Source organism: Staurois parvus, unplaced genomic scaffold, assembly GCF_062004578.1.
Source record: "Staurois parvus isolate SC_StPar_1 unplaced genomic scaffold, SC_StPar_1.0 ptg001708l, whole genome shotgun sequence".
Taxonomy (NCBI): domain Eukaryota; kingdom Metazoa; phylum Chordata; class Amphibia; order Anura; family Ranidae; genus Staurois; species Staurois parvus.
Window position 1 is genome coordinate 230,016 of NW_028319504.1, and position 22,897 is coordinate 252,912.

Genomic DNA, 22,897 nt, shown 5'->3' on the forward strand with positions numbered 1-22,897 from the left:
GAGGACTGTGATGGGGGGTCTGTTATGAGGGGGGGTCTGTGATAGGGGGGGTCTGTGATTGGGGTGGGTCTGTAATGAGGGGATCTGAGATGAGAAGTCTGTGATTGAGGGGGTCTGTAATGAGGGGATCTGTGATTGGGGGTCTATGATGGGGGGGTCTGTGATTGGGGTGGGTCTGTGATTGGGGTGGGTCTGTAATGAAGGGGATCTGTGATCAGAGGTCTGTGATGGAGCAGTTGGTGATGGGGGGGTCTGTAATGAGGGGGATCTATGATTGGGGGTCTGTGATTGGGGTGGGTCTGGGATGAGGGGATCTGTGATTGAGGGCCTATGATGGGGGGTCTGTGATGAGGGGGGTCTGTAATGAGGGGATCTGAGATGAGAAGTCTGTGATTGAGGGGGTCTGTAATGAGGGGATCTGTGATTGGGGGTCTATGATGGGGGGGTCTGTGATTGGGGTGGGTCTGTGATGAGTAGGATCTGTGATGGAGGGGATCTATGATGACGTGGGGTCTGTGATGGAGCAGTCAGTGATGGGAGGGAGGTCTGTGATGAGGGTGCTGTGTGATGAGAAGTCTATGATTGGGGTGGGTCTGGGATGAGGGGATCTGTGATTGAGGGGCTATGATGGGGGGTCTGTGATGAGGGGGGTCTGTGATGAGGGGATCTGTGATGAGGGGGGTCTGTGATGAGGGGATCTGATATGAGGGATCTGTGATGAGGGGGGTCTGTGATGAGGGGATCTGATATGAGGGGTCTGTAATGAGGGGGATCTATGATGCAGGGGATCTGTGATTGGGGGTCTATGATGGGGGTCTGTGATGAGGGGGGTCTGTGATGAGGGGATCTGATATGAGGGGTCTGTAATGAGGGTAATCTATGATGGAGGGGATCTGTGATTGGGGGTCTATGATGGGGATCTATGATGGAGGGGATCTGTGATTGGGGGTCTATAATGGGGATCTGTGATGAGGGGATCTGTGATGAGGGGATCTATGATGAGGGGGGTCAGTGATGAGGGGTCTGTAATGAGGGGGATCTATGATGGAGGGGATCTGTGATGAATCATGTCCTCGATGGTTGGCCATCTGACTTTGGTTTGTACTGAAGTTATGGTCAGGGGAGGTCTTTGGGCCACCAAGTGGATGTTCTGCCAGCTCAGAATATGGCTGCAGTGATCTTCAGGGTCCGTTCGGGAGATATCCCCTCAGTTCCTGTCCCATAGACAAAACAGGAAGTGAAAGGAAATTCCTCCAAAGTGAGGGACTCGTTGGGTGTCACCGATGGCCTTACCAAAAGGCAGCCAATAAGAGCCGATCCTTGTTAGGGTTTACATACATGAAGTGATCGGCTCCATCTACTGGCCATAATGTGCTATGAAAAAAACTCGTCTGGACTCGTTCGGTCTCCTTTGGGCTCCGCATCGCTGCAAACTCCAAGCACAAATGACATCTGTAAGGGGGGGGGGGGGGGTTAGACAAGCACAAGCACACACTCGAAGGATTTGCAGGCAGGGTGGTACTTACGGGGCACTGCCTCACCAGCTGCCCGGCACCCCTCTCACTTCAAATACTCCCCCTCGCTCCCATAATCCATAAAGGAGCCAGGCAGCTCAGCAAAATCGTCTAGAATGAGGCTGGTCGAGTCCTCACCCAGGTTGCCACTCTCTGGCCGAGGACCTCGGCTGCTCGGGGGTGGGGCCTTCCTCAGGGGCGGGTCATCCTGATGAAGGCGGGAGGCCAGGGGATCGGCCATAGGTCGTGCGTCACCGGCAAACTCTGGGGACGGCCCCAGCACGTGGTAGAGGCTGGGCAGGCGGATGTCGAAGCGGAGGCCGAACTTGGCGAACAGCTTGTCGTTCAGGGCGTAGAGCTTCTGAGAAATGTCGAAGCCGAGGAGCGAGGAGAAGAGCCGAGAGATGTATTTCTCCTTGGCCAGGAGAAGGTAGAGCTTCTTCCGGGGCCAGCTGATGTACGTGCTGTCCATCTCCGCCGTCAGAGTCACCTGAGAGAGGGGGGTACAGGGGAACAAACAAACAATACAATCACTGCATTTCCTTGTGTTTGGTTTTGCTGCAAAATGTACTAACAGTAAAGAGTCCCCATCTAAGTACACGTCAGAATCCCCAACAGAGTCCCCATCTAAGTCCCCAGCAGAGTCTCCAGCAGAGTCCCCATCTAAGTACACATCAGAATCCCCAACAGAGTCCCCATCTAAGTCCCCAGCAGAGTCTCCAGCAGAGTCCCCATCTAAGTACACGTCAGAATCCCCAACAGAGTCCCCATGAGAATCCTCATCAAAGTAGTCATCAGAGTATCCATCAGGATCCCTATCAGAGACCCCGTCAGAGTCCCCATCAGAGTATCCATTAGAGTCCCCATCACAGTCCCCATCAGAATCCCAATCAGAGTCCCCATCACAGTCCCCATCAGAATTCCAATCAGAATCCCAATCAGAGTACCCACCAGAGTCCCCATCTAAGAACGCAGCAGAGTCCCCATCTAAGTACCCATCAAAGTCCCCATCTAAGTACCCATCAGAGTCCCCATCTAGGTACCCATCAAAGTCCCCATTACAATACCCATCAAAATACCCATCAGAATCCCCAAAAGAGTCCCCATCAGAGTATCCATCAGATTACCCATCAAAGTCCCCATCAAAGTATCCATCTGAATCCCCATCAGAGTATCAATCAGAGTCCCTATCAGAATATCAATCAGAATTCCCATCACAGTCCCCATCAGAGTATCCATCAGAGTCCCCATTAGTGTATCAATCAGAATCCCCATCAGAGTCCCAATCAGAATCCCCATGATATTACCCATCAGAGTATCCATCTGAATCCCCATCAGAGTCCCCATTAGAGTCCCTATCAGAGTATCCATGAGAGTCCCCATCAAAGTAGTCATCAGAGTATCCATCAGAATCCCCATCAGTATCCCCATCAAAGTCCCCAGCAGAGTACCTGTCAGAGTCCCCATCAGATTACCCATCAGGATCCCCATTAGAATCCCCTTCAGAGTCCCCATAAGAGTATCAATCAGAATCCCAATAAGAGTCCCTGTCAGAGTCCCTGTCAGAGTCCCCATCAGAATCCCCATCTGATTACCCATCAGAGTCCCCATCAGTGTACCAATCAGAATCCCCATCAGAATCTCCATTAGAATCCCTATCAGAGTCCCCCTCACAGTCCATCCCACATCAAGGGGCTGGATAAAAGCTTTCAGCGGGCCACAGTTTGGAGAATTCTGCACTAGAAGACCTGAGATGAAGCCCTAAATATGAAGGAGTTGGTGTGACTGATGGGGGGACTCCAGGTCATTCATCGGTGTGACTGATGGGGGGACTCCAGGTCATTCATCGGTGTGACTGATGGGGGGACTCCAGGTCATTCATCTCACCCGTCCCCAGCTCCTTTGCTGCCATGGCTGAGGATTTCAGGCCATGTAGGTGAATGGGGCCGGTGATGTCACTGGTTGCTAAGGACTCGGTAGTGCCTGCACCTGCTGGTGCCCTTAACAACGGGAACCTGTCAGTGGTAGTAAAATTTGCCAGGCAGGTAAATGTTCTGGGGGTAAACCCTAAGCCCATCCCTCATGCTCTTAACCAATAAACATCTTAAAGACTTTGCTATCGAGATTTGCCACTCCCTTACCACACGCCCAAGAGTTCATCGTCTGTTGAGTATCATGACCACAAAGATATCAACCGAGGACCAGAATTACGTTCCGTACTTTCACCGCACATTCAAGTCCTTGATCAGGAACTTCCTGTTCTAGGGTGACAATGGTCAGATTCACAATCGTGCATGCCTGGAGAGGACTACGAGTGGTCGTGTGGCCACATCATGGCCACATCATGGTCACCATCAGGAAGCCTGTCCAGAGCAATGATGTGCAGCCAAAGCTGGAGTGAGATGGGAAGTGGCTGAAAAGGCTGAAGGAGATCAGCACAGACAGCAGTTTGGGTTTACGGAATATCTACAGAGGATCTCATTGGTGGTCTCCATTTGACCATTTTTATTGCCTGGACCTCTATAAAATGCTCCTCAGCTGCCTCCAGATTCAGTTCTTTCTGGAAAGTCAGAGAGAAGTCAGGACTCCTAATCTGAAGATCAGTTGACTTGGCCTTTGGATCACCAGGACAGCCCTTGGAATACCTTTTCAACCATGGTTTCCTCAAAGACGACTGAGTGGTCTCCTCACCTGGAATGTCCCCTCCTCCGAGGGACGAAGCGATTCCCACTCTGGTGAGTCCAGGAACTGATAGGGGAAGATGTAGTGCAAGAACTGCCCATCCAGGCTGACCTTCACCCTGTGGAACACAAAGAGCCGGGTCACCACATGTGGAGTCATGTTGGGTCATTTGTGGACATGGGAGCAACCCTGACATTGAACCTGAAGCCAGTCCAGAGTCTTCCACTCTTCATACACTGCTCAGTAAAGGGGACCTGTAGTCTTTTGAAGAGTTTTAGGTGTACGATCAGCTAGTAGGGGGGAGAGAAACAGAGTGCTGGTTCACACGCGCCATACTGCCATAAGTATTGGGCCCGCCCTCTAATCATGTGATTCAGGTGTTCCAATCCCCTCCCAATCATGTGATTCAGGTGTTCCAATCCCCTTCATATCATGTGATTCAGGTGTTCCAATCCCCTCCATGGACACAGGTGTATACAATCAAGCCCCTAGGCATGTAGACGGCTTCTACAAACATTGGTGAAAGAATGGGTCGCTCTCAGGAGCTCAGTGACTCCAAGCGTGGTCCCGTGATAGGTGGTCACCTGGGCAATAAGTCCATCCGTGACATTTCCTGGCTACTAAATATTCCACGCTCAACTGTTAGTGGGATTATAACAAAGTGGAAGCAACTGGGAACAACAGCCACTCAGCCACCAAGTGGTAGGCCACGTCACATGACAGAGCGGGGTCAGCGCATGCTGAAGCGCACAGTGCGCAGAAGTCACCAACTGTCTGCAGAGTCAATAGCTAAAGACCTCCAAACTTGGTGTGGCCTTCAGATGAGCCCAACAACAGTGCGTAGAGAGCTTCATGGAATGGGTTTCCATGGCCGAGCAGCTGCATCCAAGCCTTCCATCACCAAGTGCAATGCAAATCGTCGGATGCCGTGGTGTAAAGCACGCCGCCACTGGACTCTAGAGCAGTGGAGGCGTGTTCTCTGGAGGGACCAATCACGCTTCTCTGTCTGGCAATCCAATGGATGTGTCTGGGTTTGGCGGTTGTCAGGAGAACGGTACTTACCTGACTGCATTGTGCCAAGTGTAAAGTTTGGTGGAGGGGGGATTATGGTGTGGGCTTGTTTTTCAGGGGTTGGACTTGGCCCCCTAGTTCCAGTGAAGGGAACTCTTAAGTTGACATTTTGGACAATTTCATGCTCCCAACTTTGTGGGAAGAGTTTGGGGATGGCCCCTTCCTGTTCCAACATGACTGCCCACCAGTGCACAAAGCAAGGTCCATAAAGACATGGAGGAGCCAGTTTGGGGTGGAGGAACTTGACTGTCCTGCACAGAGTCCTGACCTCAACCCCATAGAACACCTTTGGGATGAATTAGAGCGGAGACTGAGAGCCAGGCCTCCTCCCCCGACATCAGTGCCTGACCTGACAAATGTGCTTCTGGAAGAATGGTCCAACCTTCCCATAGACACCCTCCTAAACCTTGTGGGGGGCCTTCCCAGAAGAGTTGAAGCTGTTATAGCTGCAAAGGGCGGGGCCAACTCAATATTGAACCCTACGGACTGAGACTGAGGGGCCATTAAAGGTCATGTGTGTGGAAAGGGCGGGGCCAACTCAATATTGAACCCTACGGACTAAGACTGGGAGGCCATTAAAGGTCACGTGTGTGGAAAGGGCGGGGCCAACTCAATATTAAACCCTACGGACTAAGACTGGGAGGCCATTAAAGGTCATGTGCGTGGAAAGGCCGATGGCCCAATTTAACTGTTTTTAGATCTCACCCCTGTAGCATTTGTTACTTTCTGGGACGGGATGGTTATGATCAGCAATAACATTGTCATAACAAATTAATACATTATATATATATTATATCATATGGCCTTGAAAAACATTTTTTTTTAACTACTTGCCAACTGCAGACAGCCGAATGACGGCTACACTGCGGCCGGCCACTTCTGGGTGGGCGTCATATGACGACCTCCCAGAACGCGCTCTCCTGCGCGCCCCCGGGGGCGCGCACCCAGCGATCTCTGTGATCGCTGTGTCACAGCTGATCACGTGATGTGGTAAGAGGCCAATCACAGCGGCCTTTTACCAAGTGATCAGTCGTGACCAATGACATGCTGATCACCGGGAAATGCAATTGCCGGTTCTTGGCTGCACTTTCCTCACGCTGTCAGAGCGTGAGGAAAGTACTGCCGAGAAATGACACTTGTCGGAGCAGGGATCGGCACAATCATCAGGGCACTGATGATCAGTGCCCTGATGATCGGTGCCCAGCAGTGCCACCCACCAGTGCCACCCACCTGTGCCCATCAATGCAGTGCTGCCAGTCAGTGCCCAGCGGTTGTGCCAGTCAATGCCTAGCAGTGTTGCCAGTCAGTACCACCTATCAGTGCTGTCTATCAGTACCCATCATCAGTGCTGCCTGTCAGTGCCACATATCCGTGACGCCTCATTAGTGCTACCTATCAGTGCCTATTAGTGCTGCCTCATCAACGCACATCAGTGAAGGAGAAAAATTACCTGTTTGAAAAATGTTATAATAGAAACTTTTTTGCACTTTTTTTGTTTATAGCGCAAAAAGTAAAAGCACTCAGCGGCAATTAAATACCACCAAAAGAATGCTCTATTTCTGAGAAAAAAATGGTAAAAATGTCATATGGGTACAGTGTTGAATGACCGCGCAATTGTCAAAGTGCGACAGTGCTGAAAGCTGAAAATTGGCCTGGACAGGAAGGGGGTAGAAGTGCCCGGTAGGCAGGAAGGGGGTAGAAGTGCCCGGAGGGCAGGAAGGGGGTAGAAGTGCCCGGAGGGCAAGAAGGGGGTAGAAGTGCCCTGTAGGCAGGAAGGGGGTAGAAGTGCCCGGTGGGCAGAAAGAGGGTAGAAGTGCCCGGTAGGCAGGAAGGGGGTAGAAGTGCCCTGTAGGCAGGAAGGGGTTAGAAGTGTCCTGTAGGCAGGAAGGGGGTAGAAGTGTCCTGTAGGCAGGAAGGGGGTAGAAATGCCCTGTAGGCAGGAAGGGGGTAGAAGTGCCCGGTAGGCAGGAAGGGGGTAGAAGTGTCCTGTGGGCAGGAAGGGGGTAGAAGTGTCCGGTGGGCAGGAAGGGGGTAGAAGTGCCCGGAGGGCAGGAAGGGGGTAGAAGTGCCCGGAGGGCAAGAAGGGGGTAGAAGTGCCCTGTAGGCAGGAAGGGGGTAGAAGTGCCCGGTGGGCAGGAAGAGGGTAGAAGTGCCCGGTAGGCAGGAAGGGGGTAGAAGTGCCCTGTAGGCAGGAAGGGGTTAGAAGTGTCCTGTAGGCAGGAAGGGGGTAGAAGTGCCCTGTAGGCAGGAAGGGGGTAGAAGTGTCCGGTAGGCAGGAAGGGGGTAGAAGTGCCCTGTAGGCAGGAAGGGGATGGAAGTGCCCGGTAGGCAGGAAGGGGGTAGAAGTGTCCTGTAGGCAGGAAGGGGGTAGAAGTATCCTGTAGGCAGGAAGGGGGTAGAAGTGCCCTGTAGGCAGGAAGGGGGTAGAAGTGTCCGGTAGGCAGGAAGGGGGTAGAAGTGCCCTGTAGGCAGGAAGGGGATGGAAGTGCCCGGTAGGCAGGAAGGGGGTAGAAGTGTCCTGTAGGCAGGAAGGGGATAGAAGTGTCCTGTAGGCAGGAAGAGGGTAGAAGTGCCCGGTGGGCAGGAAGGGGGGTAGAAGTGCCCAGGGGGCAGGAAGGGGGTAGAAGTGCCCTGTAGGCAGGAAGGGGGTGGAAGTGCCCGGTGGGCAGGAAGGGGGTGGAAGTGCCCGGTGGGCAGGAAGGGGGTGGAAGTGCCCGGTAGGCAGGAAGGGGGTGGAAGTGCCCGGTGGGCAGGAAGGGGGTGGAAGTGCCCGGTGGGCAGGAAGGGGGTGGAAGTGCCCGGTGGGCAGGAAGGGGGTGGAAGTGCCCGGGGGGGAAGGAAGGGGGTAGAAGTGCCCGGTGGGCAGGAAGGGGGTGGAAGTGCCCTGTAGGCAGGAAGGGGGTGGAAGTGCCCGGTAGGCAGGAAGGGGGTGGAAGTGCCCGGTAGGCAGGAAGGGGGTAGAAGTGCCCGGTGGGCAGGAAGGGGGTAGAAGTGCCCTTTAGGCAGGAAGGGGGTGGAAGTGCCCGGTAGGCAGGAAGGGGGTGGAAGTGCCCGGTAGGCAGGAAGGGGGTGGAAGTGCCCGGTAGGCAGGAAGGGGGTAGAAGTGCCCTGTAGGCAGGAAGGGGGTAGAAGTGCCCAGTGGGCAGGAAGGGGGTAGAAGTGCCCTGTAGGCAGGAAGGGGGTAGAAGTGCCCTGTAGGCAGGAAGGGGGTAGAAGTGCCCTGTAGGCAGGAAGGGGGTAGAAGTGCCCGGTAGGCAGGAAGGGGGTAGAAGTGCCCTGTAGGCAGGAAGGGGGTAGAAGTGCCCGGTAGGCAGGAAGGGGGTAGAAGTGTCCGGTAGGTGAGGGGTTAACACAGTCCATACAAAACACAAAAAGCAAACAAAAAAAAGTGCACTTTTTTCTACATTGATTAGTGTTGCTTTAGAAAACAATAATTGTTACTGTAGATAAAAAGTATCATTTTTATTCTATAATTTGTCCCATTTAAAAAAAAATTTTTAAAAATGTAAATTATTATTCTGGTACAAGCTGATGCAGTTATTATACAAATACATTTAAGGCTTTTTTTAAGGTAAACCTAAACAAATTAAGAAAAAACAATTGAAAATGGAAAAAAAATATTTTTTTTTTATTTCTGCAGTCCATACAAAACACAAACACACAAAAAAGAAAAATGAAAAAAAAGTGCACTTTTTCTACATTGATTAGTGTTGCTTTAGAAAACAATAATTGTTACTGTAGATAAAAAATATAATTTTTATTCTATAATTTGTCACATTTAAAAAAAAATAGAAAAAAAATTAAATTTATTACAAATACATTTAAGGTTTATAAACAATGTTACTTTGTATCTCTCTATCTCCCGTCTGATCGATGTTTATAAACAATGTTACTTTGTATCTCTATCTCACGTCTGATCGATGTTTATAAACAATGTTACTTTGTATCTCTCTATCTCCCGTCTGATCGATGTTTATAAACAATGTTACTTTGTATCTCTATCTCACGTCTGATCGATGTTTATAAACAATGTTACTTTGTATCTCTCTATCTCCCGTCCGATCGATGTTTATAAACAATGTTACTTTGTATCTCTCTATCTCCCGTCTGATCGATGTTTATAAACAATGTTACTTTGTATCTCTCCATCTCCCGTCTGATCGATGTTTATAAACAATGTTACTTTGTATCTCTCTATCTCCCGTCTGATCGATGTTTATAAACAATGTTACTTTGTATCTCTCTATCTCCCGTATGATTGATGTTTATAAACAATGTTACTTTGTATCTCTCTATCTCCCGTATGATTGATGTTTATAAACAATGTTACTTTGTATCTCTCTATCCCCCGTCCGATCGATGTTTATAAACAATGTTACTTTGTATCTCTCCATCTCCCGTCCGATCGATGTTTATAAACAATGTTACTTTGTATCTCTCTATCTCCCGTCTGATCGATGTTTATAAACAATGTTACTTTGTATCTCTCCATCTCCCGTCTGATCGATGTTTATAAACAATGTTACTTTGTATCTCTCTATCTCCCGTCTGATCGATGTTTATAAACAATGTTACTTTGTATCTCTCCATCTCCCGTCTGATCGATGTTTATAAACAATGTTACTTTGTATCTCTCCATCTCCCGTCTGATCGATGTTTATAAACAATGTTACTTTGTATCTCTCCATCTCCCGTCTGATCGATCTTTATAAACAATGTTACTTTGTTTCTCTCTATCTCCCGTCTGATCGATGTTTATAAACAATGTTACTTTGTATCTCTCTATCTCCCGTCTGATTGATGTTTATAAACAATGTTACTTTGTATCTCTATCTCCCGTCTGATCGATGTTTATAAACAATGTTACTTTGTATCTCTCTATCTCCCGTCTGATCGATGTTTATAAACAATGTTACTTTGTATCTCTATCTCCCGTCCGATCGATGTTTATAAACAATGTTACTCTATATCTCTCTATCTCCCGTCTGATCGATGTTTATAAACAATGTTACTTTGTATCTCTCCATCTCCCGTCTGATCGATGTTTATAAACAATGTTACTTTGTATCTCTCTATCTCCCGTCTGATCGATGTTTATAAACAATGTTACTTTGTATCTCTCCATCCCCCGTCTGATCGATGTTTATAAACAATGTTACTTTGTATCTCTCCATCTCCCGTCTGATCGATGTTTATAAACAATGTTACTTTGTATCTCTCTATCCCCCGTCTGATCGATGTTTATAAACAATGTTACTTTGTATCTCTATCTCCCGTCTGATCGATGTTTATAAACAATGTTACTTTGTATCTCTATCTCCCGTCTGATCGATGTTTATAAACAATGTTACTTTGTATCTCTCCATCTCCCGTCTGATCGATGTATATAAACAATGTTACTTTGTATCTCTCTATCTCCCGTCTGATCGATCTTTATAAACAATGTTACTTTGTTTCTCTCTATCTCCCGTCTGATCGATGTTTATAAACAATGTTACTTTGTATCTCTATCTCCCGTCCGATCGATGTTTATAAACAATGTTACTTTGTATCTCTCCATCTCCCGTCTGATTGATGTTTATAAACAATGTTACTTTGTATCTCTCTATCTCCCGTCTGATCGATGTTTATAAACAATGTTACTTTGTATCTCTCCATCTCCCGTCTGATCGATGTTTATAAACAATGTTACTTTGTATCTCTCTATCTCCCGTCTGATCGATGTTTATAAACAATGTTACTTTGTATCTCTCCATCTCCCGTCCGATCGATGTTTATAAACAATGTTACTTTGTATCTCTCTATCCCCCGTCCGATCGATGTTTATAAACAATGTTACTTTATATCTCTCTATCCCCCGTCCGATCGATGTTTATAAACAATGTTACTTTATATCTCTCCATCTCCCGTCTGATCGATGTTTATAAACAATGTTACTTTGTATCTCTCTATCCCCCGTCCGATCGATGTTTATAAACAATGTTACTTTGTATCTCTCTATCCCCCGTCCGATCGATGTTTATAAACAATGTTACTTTGTATCTCTCTATCCCCCGTCCGATCGATGTTTATAAACAATGTTACTTTGTATCTCTCTATCCCCCGTCCGATCGATGTTTATAAACAATGTTACTTTGTATCTCTCTATCTCCCGTCTGATCGATGTTTATAAACAATGTTACTTTGTATCTCTCTATCTCCCGTCTGATCGATGTTTATAAACAATGTTACTTTGTATCTCTCCATCTCCCGTCTGATTGAGGTTTATAAACAATGTTACTTTGTATCTCTCTATCTCCCGTCTGATCGATGTTTATAAACAATGTTACTTTGTATCTCTCCATCTCCCGTCTGATCGATGTTTATAAACAATGTTACTCTGTATCTCTCTATCTCCCGTCTGATCGATGTTTATAAACAATGTTACTTTGTATCTCTCCATCTCCCGTCTGATCGATGTTTATAAACAATGTTACTTTGTATCTCTCTATCTCCTGTCTGATCGATGTATATAAACAATGTTACTTTGTATCTCTCTATCTCCTGTCTGATCGATCTTTATAAACAATGTTACTTTGTTTCTCTCTATCTCCCGTCTGATCGATGTTTATAAACAATGTTACTTTGTATCTCTCCATCTCCCGTCTGATCGATGTTTATAAACAATGTTACTCTGTATCTCTCTATCTCCCGTCTGATCGATGTTTATAAACAATGTTACTTTGTATCTCTCCATCTCCCGTCTGATCGATGTTTATAAACAATGTTACTTTGTATCTCTCTATCTCCCGTCTGATCGATGTTTATAAACAATGTTACTTTGTATCTCTATCTCCCGTCCGATCGATGTTTATAAACAATGTTACTTTGTATCTCTCCATCTCCCGTCTGATCGATGTTTATAAACAATGTTACTTTGTATCTCTCTATCTCCCGTCTGATCGATGTTTATAAACAATGTTACTCTATATCTCTCTATCTCCCGTCTGATCGATGTTTATAAACAATGTTACTTTGTATCTCTCCATCTCCCGTCTGATCGATGTTTATAAACAATGTTACTTTGTATCTCTCTATCTCCCATCTGATCGATGTTTATAAACAATGTTACTTTGTATCTCTCTATCTCCCGTCTGATCGATGTATATAAACAATGTTACTTTGTATCTCTCCATCTCCCGTCTGATCGATGTTTATAAACAATGTTACTTTGTATCTCTCCATCTCCCGTCTGATCGATCTTTATAAACAATGTTACTTTGTTTCTCTCTATCTCCCGTCTGATCGATGTTTATAAACAATGTTACTTTGTATCTCTCCATCTTCCATCTGATCGATGTTTATAAACAATGTTACTTTGTATCTCTATCTCCCGTCCGATCGATGTTTATAAACAATGTTACTTTGTATCTCTCCATCTCCCGTCTGATTGATGTTTATAAACAATGTTACTTTGTATCTCTCCATCTCCCGTCTGATTGATGTTTATAAACAATGTTACTTTGTATCTCTCTATCTCCCGTCCGATCGATGTCTATAAACAATGTTACTCTGTATCTCTCTATCTCCCGTCTGATCGATGTTTATAAACAATGTTACTTTGTATCTCTCCATCTCCCGTCTGATCGATGTTTATAAACAATGTTACTTTGTATCTCTCCATCTCCCGTCTGATCGATGTTTATAAACAATGTTACTTTGTATCTCTCCATCCCCCGTCTGATCGATGTTTATAAACAATGTTACTTTGTATCTCTCCATCTCCCGTCTGATCGATGTTTATAAACAATGTTACTTTGTATCTCTCCATCCCCCGTCTGATCGATGTTTATAAACAATGTTACTTTGTATCTCTCCATCTCCCATCTGATCGATGTTTATAAACAATGTTACTTTGTATCTCTATCTCCCGTCCGATCGATGTTTATAAACAATGTTACTTTGTATCTCTCCATCTCCCGTCCGATCGATGTCTATAAACAATGTTACTCTGTATCTCTCCATCTCCCGTCTGATCGATGTTTATAAACAATGTTACTTTGTATCTCTCTATCTCCCGTCCGATCGATGTTTATAAACAATGTTACTTTGTATCTCTCCATCTCCCGTCTGATCGATGTTTATAAACAATGTTACTTTGTATCTCTCCATCCCCCGTCTGATCGATGTTTATAAACAATGTTACTTTGTATCTCTATCTCCCGTCTGATCGATGTTTATAAACAATGTTACTTTGTATCTCTCCATCTCCCGTCTGATCGATCTTTATAAACAATGTTACTTTGTATCTCTCTATCTCCCGTCTGATCGATGTTTATAAACAATGTTACTTTGTATCTCTATCTCCCGTCCGATCGATGTTTATAAACAATGTTACTTTGTATCTCTCTATCTCCCGTCTGATAGATGTTTATAAACAATGTTACTTTGTATCCCTCTATCTCCCGTCTGATCGATGTTTATAAACAATGTTACTTTGTATCCCTCCATCTCCCATCTGATCGATGTTTATAAACAATGTTACTTTGTATCTCTCTATCTCCCGTCTGATCGATGTTTATAAACAATGTTACTTTGTATCTCTCTATCTCCCGTCTGATCGATGTTTATAAACAATGTTACTTTGTATCTCTCCATCTCCCGTCTGATCGATGTTTATAAACAATGTTACTTTGTATCTCTCCATCCCCCGTCTGATCGATGTTTATAAACAATGCATATATGTTCATCCGTTAAACCTGTAAGTAAATCTATTATTATTACACAGGATTTATATAGCACCAACAGTTTGCTCAGCGCTGTACATTATAAATACTATACAAATGGTGCAAAATCGAATGTCCTCAGGCTATATTCTCTGCAGATCGAATGTTAAATAAAAAACACAATATGGCTCCTAGATGCTGATGAGTATTGTCACGTTTGCTCCTCAGCGCCATCTAATGTCCATAATAGAGTATTTTCCAAATCCACGCTCGTTAACATTTGATCTGCAGCGAACATAGCCCGAAAACATTCGATTTTGCCTCATTTGTACAGAATACATTTACATCCAAAGTACAAACAACTCTGATTTTTATATACATATATGTGTGTGTGTAACATATTTTATGTTAAAACAGTAACGAAATAAGGAATAAAACACAAAAAAAAATATTTAAAAAAAATTATAAAAAAAATTAAATTATAGAAAGTCAAAAACACTAAATGAAAAAAAAGAAAAGAAAAAAATAAAATTATAGAAAAACAAAAACACTAAATGAAAAAAAAACAATAAAAAAATTATAGAAAAACAAAAACACTAAATGAAATAAAAGAAAAAAAACAATAAAAAATAAAATTATAGAAAAACAAAAACACTAAATGAAAAAAAAAGAAAAAAAAAACCCCACACTCTAGTAAAATAAGAACTTTTTTTTTTTTTGCAAATTTTGCTTCAGCAACAAAAAATAACTGGGAAAAATATCTCCATTGACAAAAAAAAGTATTTTTGGGAAAGTAAATATCCTCTGAATCCATCAGTCATATGGAGTCTTCTTGAACCTCAGTGAGCTTTGTTTATTTCTTCCAGATCTGGGCACTAATGCCGGCCATACATGGATCAAAATTCGACCGATTTTCCATCCGAAAATCGGACCTAAGAATAATCGGACGATTTTTGCTCTGTTAGTGGGGTCAATGGCACCGGCCGATTTTTGAGCTTCATTCCCTTTTCAGTGATCGGGCTTGTTGGAAAATTCATGAAAAACTACCAATTTTTGACTCAATGATGGTCAAATCGTACGATCGTTTTTCCGAAAAGAATATGCGCCATGAGCCGTGATCTGGAAGGAACAGAAGATTCGCCTGTTATATGGGGGGAACTTTATGACTCGGTCGACCGATTACCGAGCGAACGACTTTTTCGATTTTCGGACAAAAAAATAGTTTGGAATGCGAACCATGTATGGCCTGCATAAGCCAGTGTGAGACTTCCTGGAATAAAGACCACTCACTGCTGCTCTCTCTCCTTGTGCAGGGTGACTGGTCTTGTCTCCGCCCCCTCCTGTAGTTTTCTGTAGTGGGTGGAGTCTGATGGGCCCCTCCCACAGCTCTGCTCTCTCTTTCTCCTTGTGCAGGGTGATTTGTCTCGTCTCCACCCCCTCCTGTAGTATTCTGTAGTGGGTGGAGTCTGCTGGGCCCTCCCACAGCTCTACTCTCTCTTTGTACACGGTGACTGGTCTTGTCTCCGCCCCTCCTGTAGTTTTCTGTAGTGGGTGGAGTCTGATGGGCCCCTCCCACAGCTCTGCTCTCTCATTGTGCAGGGGGACTGGTCTCATATCTGCCTCATCCTGCAAGCAGTCTGTAGGTGGGTGGGGCCTGCTGGGCCCTTCCCACTTCTGCTATTTTTCCTTGTGCAGGGGGACTGAGCTTGTCTCCACCTGCTTCTTGTAGTTTTCTGTAGTGGGTGGAGTCTGCTAGGCCCCTCCCACAGCTCTGCTCTCTCTCTCTCTCCTTGTGCAGGGGGACTGGTCTTGTCTCCACCCCCTCCTGTAGTTTTCTGTAGTAGGTGGAGTCCGCTGGGCCCCTCCCACAGCTCTGCTCTCTCTCCTTGTGCATGGGGACTGGTCTCGTCTCCGCCCCATCCTGCAAGCAGTCTGTAGGTGGGTGGGGCCTGCTGGGCCCTTCCCACTTCTGCTCTTTTTCCTTGTGCAGGGGGACTGAGCTTGTCTCCACCTGCTTCTTATAGTTTTCTGCAGTGGGTGGAGCCTTCAAAGCCCCTCCCACAGCTCTGCTCTCTGTACAGGCTACAATGTCACTTTTGCAAGATAATATCTGTGTTTGCATGGCAGCTTGGCGCACACAAAGTGGATATTAAGGAATATCATTGCTGTGCCCGGGGTTCAGCTTTAATATATTATAGAAGTCGATTATGTTCGGTCATTAATATTCATTGATATAGATCGGCGCACGCACTTAAAAACTCATTAAACATTTATAGATCAATCAAAAGAATACAAAACATGAATAATCATTCCCAGAAGGCTACACTGTAACACAGCAAAAATAAAACAAATAAAAAATCGAATTAGAAGAGCCGCAGTTCCAGTGACACCCCACAATGGACATATGAGATGGCCATGAGTGTGTGAGCACCTCCCTAATCCATGGAGTTCGGGTGTCTCCAGTGAAGGGTTCTGGTAATACCACATCGTACAAAGACATTGGTGGGCTCTTCCAACCTTGGGGGTCACAGTTTGGTGAAGACCCTTTTCTGTTCCACCATGACTGTCCCCTGTGTACAGAGCCAGCTCCATAAAGACATGGATGACCAGCTTGGTGTGGAGGAACTTAAATGTCCCCCACAGAGCCCCATCCTAAACACTACTGAACACCTTTGGGAGGAACTGGAACACCAATGGTGAGCCAAGTCTTCTCATCCAACATCAGTACCTGACCTCATAAATGGGCACAAATTCCCAGACACCCTCCAAAATCTTATTGAAGGTCTTCTCGGAAGAATGGAGGATGTAATAGTCACAAGGAGGGGACAACTCCATATTATTGGCCATGGGGGAGGACAACTCCATAATATTGGCCATGGGGGAGGACAACTCCATAAAAATAGCCATGGGGAGGACAACTCCATAATATTGGCCATGGGGGAGGACAACTCCATAAAAATAGCCATGGGGAGGACAACTCCATAATATTGGCCATGGGGGAGGACAACTCCATAATAATAGCCATGGGGAGGACAGCTCCATATTAATGGCCATAGAGGAGGAAAACTCCATATTAGTGGCCATGGGGGAAGACAGCTCCATATTAGTGGCCATGAGGGGAGAATAACTCCATATTAATGGCCACGGTGGGAGAACAACTCCACATTAATGGCCACGGGGGAAGAACAACTCCACATTAATGGCCACGGGGGAAGAACAACTCCACATTAATGGCCACATGGGGGAGAACAACTCCACATTAATGGCCACGGGTGGAGAACAACTCCACATTAATGGCCACATGGGGGAGAACAACTCTACATTAATGGCCACATGGGGGAGAACAACTCCATATTAATGGCCATGGTAGAGGACAACTCCATAATAAAAACCATGGTGGAGGACAACTCCATAATAATAGCCATGGGGGGGACAGCTCCATATTAATGGCCATGGGGGGGGGGGCAGCTCCATATTAATGGCCATGGGGGGAAGACACCTCCATATTAATGGCCATAAAGGAGGAAAACTCCACATTAGTGGCCATGGGGGGAGAACAACTCCATATTAATGGCCAGTGGAGAGGACAACTCCATATTAATACCTATGGGGGAGGACAACTCCATAATAATAGCCATGGGGAGGACAGCTCCATATTAATAACAATGGGGGGACAGCTCCATATTAATGGCCATGGGGGAAGACAACTCCATATTAGTGGCCATAGAGGAGGAAAACTCCATATTAGTGGCCATGGGGGGGAGAACAACTCCATATTAGTGGCCATGGGAGGAGAACAACTCCATATTAATGGCCACGGGGGAAGACAACTCCATATTAGTGGCCATAGAGGAGGAAAACTCCATATTAGTGGCCATGAGGGGAGACCAACTCCATATTAGTGGCCATGGGGGAGAACAACTCCAGATTAATGGCCACGGGGGGGAGAACAACTCCACATTAATGGCCACATGGGGGAGAACAACTCCACATTAATGGCCACATGGGGGAGAACAACTCCATATTAATGGACACATGGGGGAGAACAACTCCATATTAATTGCCACAGGGGGAGAACAACTTCATATTAATTGCAACGGGGGGAGAACAACTCCATAATAAAAACCATGGTGGAGGACAACTCCATAATAATGGAAATGGGAGAGGACAACTCCATAATAATAGCCATGGGGGGGAACAGCTCCATATTAATGGCCATGGGGGGGAAGACACCTCCATATTAATGGCCCTAGAGGAGGAGAATTCCACATTAGTGGCCATGGAGGGAGAACATCTCCATATTAATGGCCATTGGGGAGGACAACTCCATATTAATACCTATGGGGGAGGACAACTCTATATTAATGACCACGGGGTAAGGCAACTCCATATTATTGGCCATGGGGGAAGACAACTCCGTAATAATGGCCATGGGGGAGGACAACTCCATAATAATGGCCATGGGGGAAGACAACTCCATAATAATAGCCATGGGGGAGGACAACTCCATAATAATGGCCATGGGGGAAGACAACTCCATAATAATGGCCATGGGGGAAGACAACTCCATAATAATGGCCATGGGGGAAGACAACTCCATAATAATATCCATGGGGGAGGACAACTCCATAATAATGGCCATGGGGGAGGACAACTCCATAATAATAGCCATGGGGAGGACTACTCCATATTAATAGCAATGGGTGGACATCTCCATATAATTGGCCATGGGGGAAGACAACTACATATTAACAGTCGTAGAGGAGGACAACTACAAATTAATGGTCATGAGAGAAGATAACTCCATATTAATGGCCATGGGGGAAGACAACTCCATATTAAATGGTCATAGAGGAGGACAACTACATATTAATTAAAGAAGGATTCTTCCCCGACTCCCTGGAGTGGAAGACCCCTGACCTGGGCAAGGCACACAATCCAAAAGGCCTGGTGGACCCCGCTCCTCATAATCAGCTAATGCCGACCAACAAGTACTCTTCTCCTGAAGAGAGACCCCCCTGAGGTCATGAGGAAGGACCTGATGGCCACACATTCTCACTACACCTCAGCTCACTTCAGCAAGCCCCAACATCTCACCCATTCCATCCCAATAATCTCTCGGCTCAACTCCCTGCATCTAATGACCACTTTAAAATCAGCTCCCCCTCATACTGCCTGCCTTCATACCCTCTACACTCTTTTTCTGCAGATACTACCTGCTTTCATACCCTCTACACTTCTCTTCTGCACATACTGCTCACTGTCATAACCTCCTCACTCCTCCGTGCAAGCCCCCAACATCAACAAAGCAATGACCCCTTGGAGAGGCCAAAACAAAAGATGTTGAAGACCTTTTCCCAAAAAAACAAAAAAAAGGAATCAGCTGCCTTCATCACCCACCTTCCAGAGATGAGAAGGGACAGGCGGTCAATGGGCGTCTTTCCCTCCAAGGCATAACTCTGGTCGGCACTCAGGGAATGGACCTCCATCCCGCTACAGTGGGCGATCTCCTTGAAGACATCCAATGGAACCTGCATAGGCTGGTAGAGGGTTTGGTACAGAGTGTCATAGTCTTCTCCATAGGACTCCCTATGTAATCTGTATATCAGATGTCCAATCTGCACCAGGCAGAGCACCATCAGGATGCCGTTCCAGGTGACAATGTCCACGCCACAGACGAACAGGTAACCCCACAGCGCCATTAAACAGAACGAGACCGCCATTACCCCAAAGACGTAGATGCAGCCAAGGATTCCGCTGCCACCCATGACCGCCAACAGGAAGATCAAGCAGGCCAGGTGGTAGAGTGCCCCTTCCATGTAGGTTTTCCATCCCACACAATCTGGGGCATGGAAGAGCTGCTCCGCCAGGGTGCTGTTTGCCGCCATACTTCTGGTTGCGCTGCCTGCTACACCTGGGGAAGAAGAAGACAACATGGTCACTGGATACAGGAAGTTGATATGTATGGAGATCCAAAGCATTACGATACTCAAAGACACAACAGTAGTAATTTGCCTTTAAAAAAAGTTTTGCCTGCAAAGACAGTTACTGGCCCTGCCAACTGCACTATCGATCTTCATATCCGAAGAACCTCCGGCACTTGCCACGTACGGGAGCGTTGGAGTCCCCATCTGAGCAACAAGGCCTGGATCTAGTGGAGTGCTGGGGTGGCCTGTGCCTCCCTTTCCCAGTCTCTAAGAGTGCATTCAATGAGCCATGAGGCACTCTGTTGGGGACACGTGATGTTAGGGGGCACTCTGATGGGTACAACTTAAGAAGGGACTTTGATGGGAACATTGGTGTAAGGGAGCACTCTGTTGGGGACGCGTGATGTAAGGGGGTACTCTGTTGAGGACGCTGATTTAAGAAGGGACTCTGATGGGGACACGTGATGTAAGGGGGAACTCTGATGTGAACAGTTGATGTAAGGGGGCGCTCTTTTGGGTACAACTGATGTAAGGGGGCACTCTGATGGGTACAACTTAAGAAGGGACTCTGATGGGAACATTGATGTAAGGGAGCACTCTGTTGGGGACACATGATGTAAGAAGGTACTCTGTTGGGGATATTGATTCAAGGGGGCACTCTGTTGGGGACACGTGATGTAAGAGGGCGCTCTGATGGGGATATTGATTCAAGGGGGCACTCTGTTGGGGACACGTGATGTAAGAGGGCGCTCTGATGGGGACACATGATGTAAGAGGGCACTCTGATGGGGACATTGATTTAAGGAGGCACTCTGTTCAGGACATTGATTTAAGGAGGCACTCTGTTCAGGACATTGATTTAAGGAGGCACTCTGTTCAGGACATTGATTTAAGGAGGCACTCTGTTCAGGACATTGATTTAAGGAGGCACTCTGTTCAGGACATTGATTTAAGGAGGCACTCTGTTCAGGACATTGATTTAAGGGGGCACTCTGTTCGGGACATTGATTTAAGGGGGCACTCTGTTGGGGACAATGTAATGCAGAGGGGGACCCAGTGTCCAACCCACCTGCAAGTGTTGCATGCTGATTTTTAACCTGTTCCTGCTGGCGTCACGCATATACAGGAGGTATTTGACAGCAGTACAGGTGAACCCAACGCCGGCCTGCCACATATATGCATCTATGGGGTACTGCTGTTCTAAAAGTACGCTCACTGCATGCTCCCAGCACATTGGCTGAGCTGTCACTGACAGCTCCTGGTCAGCACGTACAATTGGGAGCTGATGGGACGGCTGCTGATCATAGGGCCACTCTGTACCAGTTCCTCCCCTCCAGTCTTGCATAGGTGTAGCGGCTCTTCCCCTCCAGTCTTGTACAGGTGTATCAGCTCCTCCCCTTCAGTCTTCCACAGGTGTACCGGCTCCTCCCCTTCAGTCTTGTACAGGTGTATCAGCTCCTCCCCTTCAGTCTTCCACAGGTGTATCGGCTCCTCCCCTTCAGTCTTCCACAGATGTATCGGCTCCTCCCCTCCAGTCTTGCACAGGTGTATCAGCTCCTCCCCTCCAGTCTTACACAGGTGTACCGGCTCCTCCCCTTCAGTCTTCCACAGATGTATCGGCACCTCCCCTCCAGTCTTGCACAGGTGTATCAGCTCCTCCCCTCCAGTCTTACACAGGTGTACCGGCTCCTCCCCTCCAGTCTTACACAGGTGTAGCGGCTCCTCTCCTTCAGTCTTGCACAGGTGAACTGGCTCCTCCCCTTCAGTCTTGCACTGGTGTACCGGCTCCTCCCCTTCAGTCCTGCACAGGTGAACGGCTCCTCCCCTTCAGTCTTGCACAGGTGTACCAGCTCCTCCCCTTCAGTCTTGCACAGGTGTACGGCTCCTCCCCTTCAGTCTTGCACAGGTGTATCGGCTCCTCCCATTCAGTCTTGCACAGGTGTACCGGCTCCTCCCCTTCAGTCTTGCACAGGTGTACCAGCTCCTCCCCTTCAGTCTTCCACAGGTGTACCGGCTCCTCCCCTTCAGTCTTGCACAGGTGTAGCGGCTCCTCCCCTTCAGTCTTGCACAGGTGTACGGCTCCTCCCCTTCAGTCTTGCACAGGTGTATCGGCTCCTCCCATTCAGTCTTGCACAGGCGTACCTGCTCCTCCCCTTCAGTCTTGCACAGGTGTACCGGCTCCTCCCCTGGACTGAAGCAGCTTCCTCTGATGTCACCGCACACTGGGAGGTTCTCACAATGTGTATTAGAAGCTGCAGCCAGTCAGGTAAGGCTCCGCCTCATTTCCTGGCTGGAGGACGTCCAGCATCATCTAGCTCTTTTTCTATTTAAAAAAAAAAAATCTATAACAGATATTCGGGGCCAGGGCAAGGGGTGGGCAGTAGGGCCAGCCGCCCAGGGCTCACAGAATAGGGAGGGGGACAGAGAATGGGTGCACTCATTCTACAACATGCATTAGTAGTGGGGGAGGGGGCGCTGGATGGACCTGTCCCGGTGCTGCACTTATTTGCTGTGAGAGCCTTCAATGACTGAAAGCTGAATTCCTACATAAAAGAGAAGAGAGAAAAGAGAAAAAAAAGAGAAGAGAAGAGAAGGGTAGAGAAGGGAAGGGAAGGAAGGGAGGGGAGGAGAAGGAAGAGAAGAGAAGGGAGGGGAGGGAAGGGAAGGAAGAGAAGAGAAGGGAAGGGAAGGGAAGGGAGGGGAGGGGAGGGAAGGGAAGGGAGGGGAGGAGAAGGAAGAGAAGAGAAGGGAAGGGAAGGGAAGGGAAGGGAGGGGAGGGGAGGGAAGGGAAGGGAGAGAAGGGAAGAGAAGGGAAGAGAAGAGAAGGGAAGGGAAGAGAAGGGAAGGGAAGAGAAGGGAGGAGAAGGAAGAGAAGGGAAGGGAAGAGAAGAGAAGGGAAGGGAAGGGAAGGGAGGGGAGGGAAGGGAAGGAAGAGAAGAGAAGGGAAGGGAAGGGAAGGGAAGGGAGGGGAGGGGAGGGAAGGGAAGGGAGGGGAGGA

At 47.0% G+C, this 22,897-nt stretch overlaps 1 protein-coding gene across 2 annotated transcripts in view; it reads right to left on the minus strand.

Annotated features, from left to right (window-relative positions):
- Positions 1 to 22,897, minus strand: part of POPDC2 (popeye domain cAMP effector 2) — a 37,773-nt gene that overhangs the window by 8,674 nt on the left and 6,202 nt on the right. The window contains exons 2-4 of one of the 2 annotated variants that reach the window (XM_089663530.1): positions 19,373 to 19,886; positions 4,206 to 4,314; positions 1,653 to 2,004 (exon numbers count right to left, since the gene is read on the minus strand). In XM_089663530.1, the coding sequence (XP_089519656.1) occupies positions 1,653 to 2,004; positions 4,206 to 4,314; positions 19,373 to 19,860 (949 nt within the window). In that variant the 5' untranslated portion in view covers positions 19,861 to 19,886. Of the gene's footprint in view, positions 1 to 1,526; positions 2,005 to 4,205; positions 4,315 to 19,372; positions 19,887 to 22,897 lie in introns of both variants that reach the window. The other variant, XM_089663529.1, reaches the window with a different exon arrangement.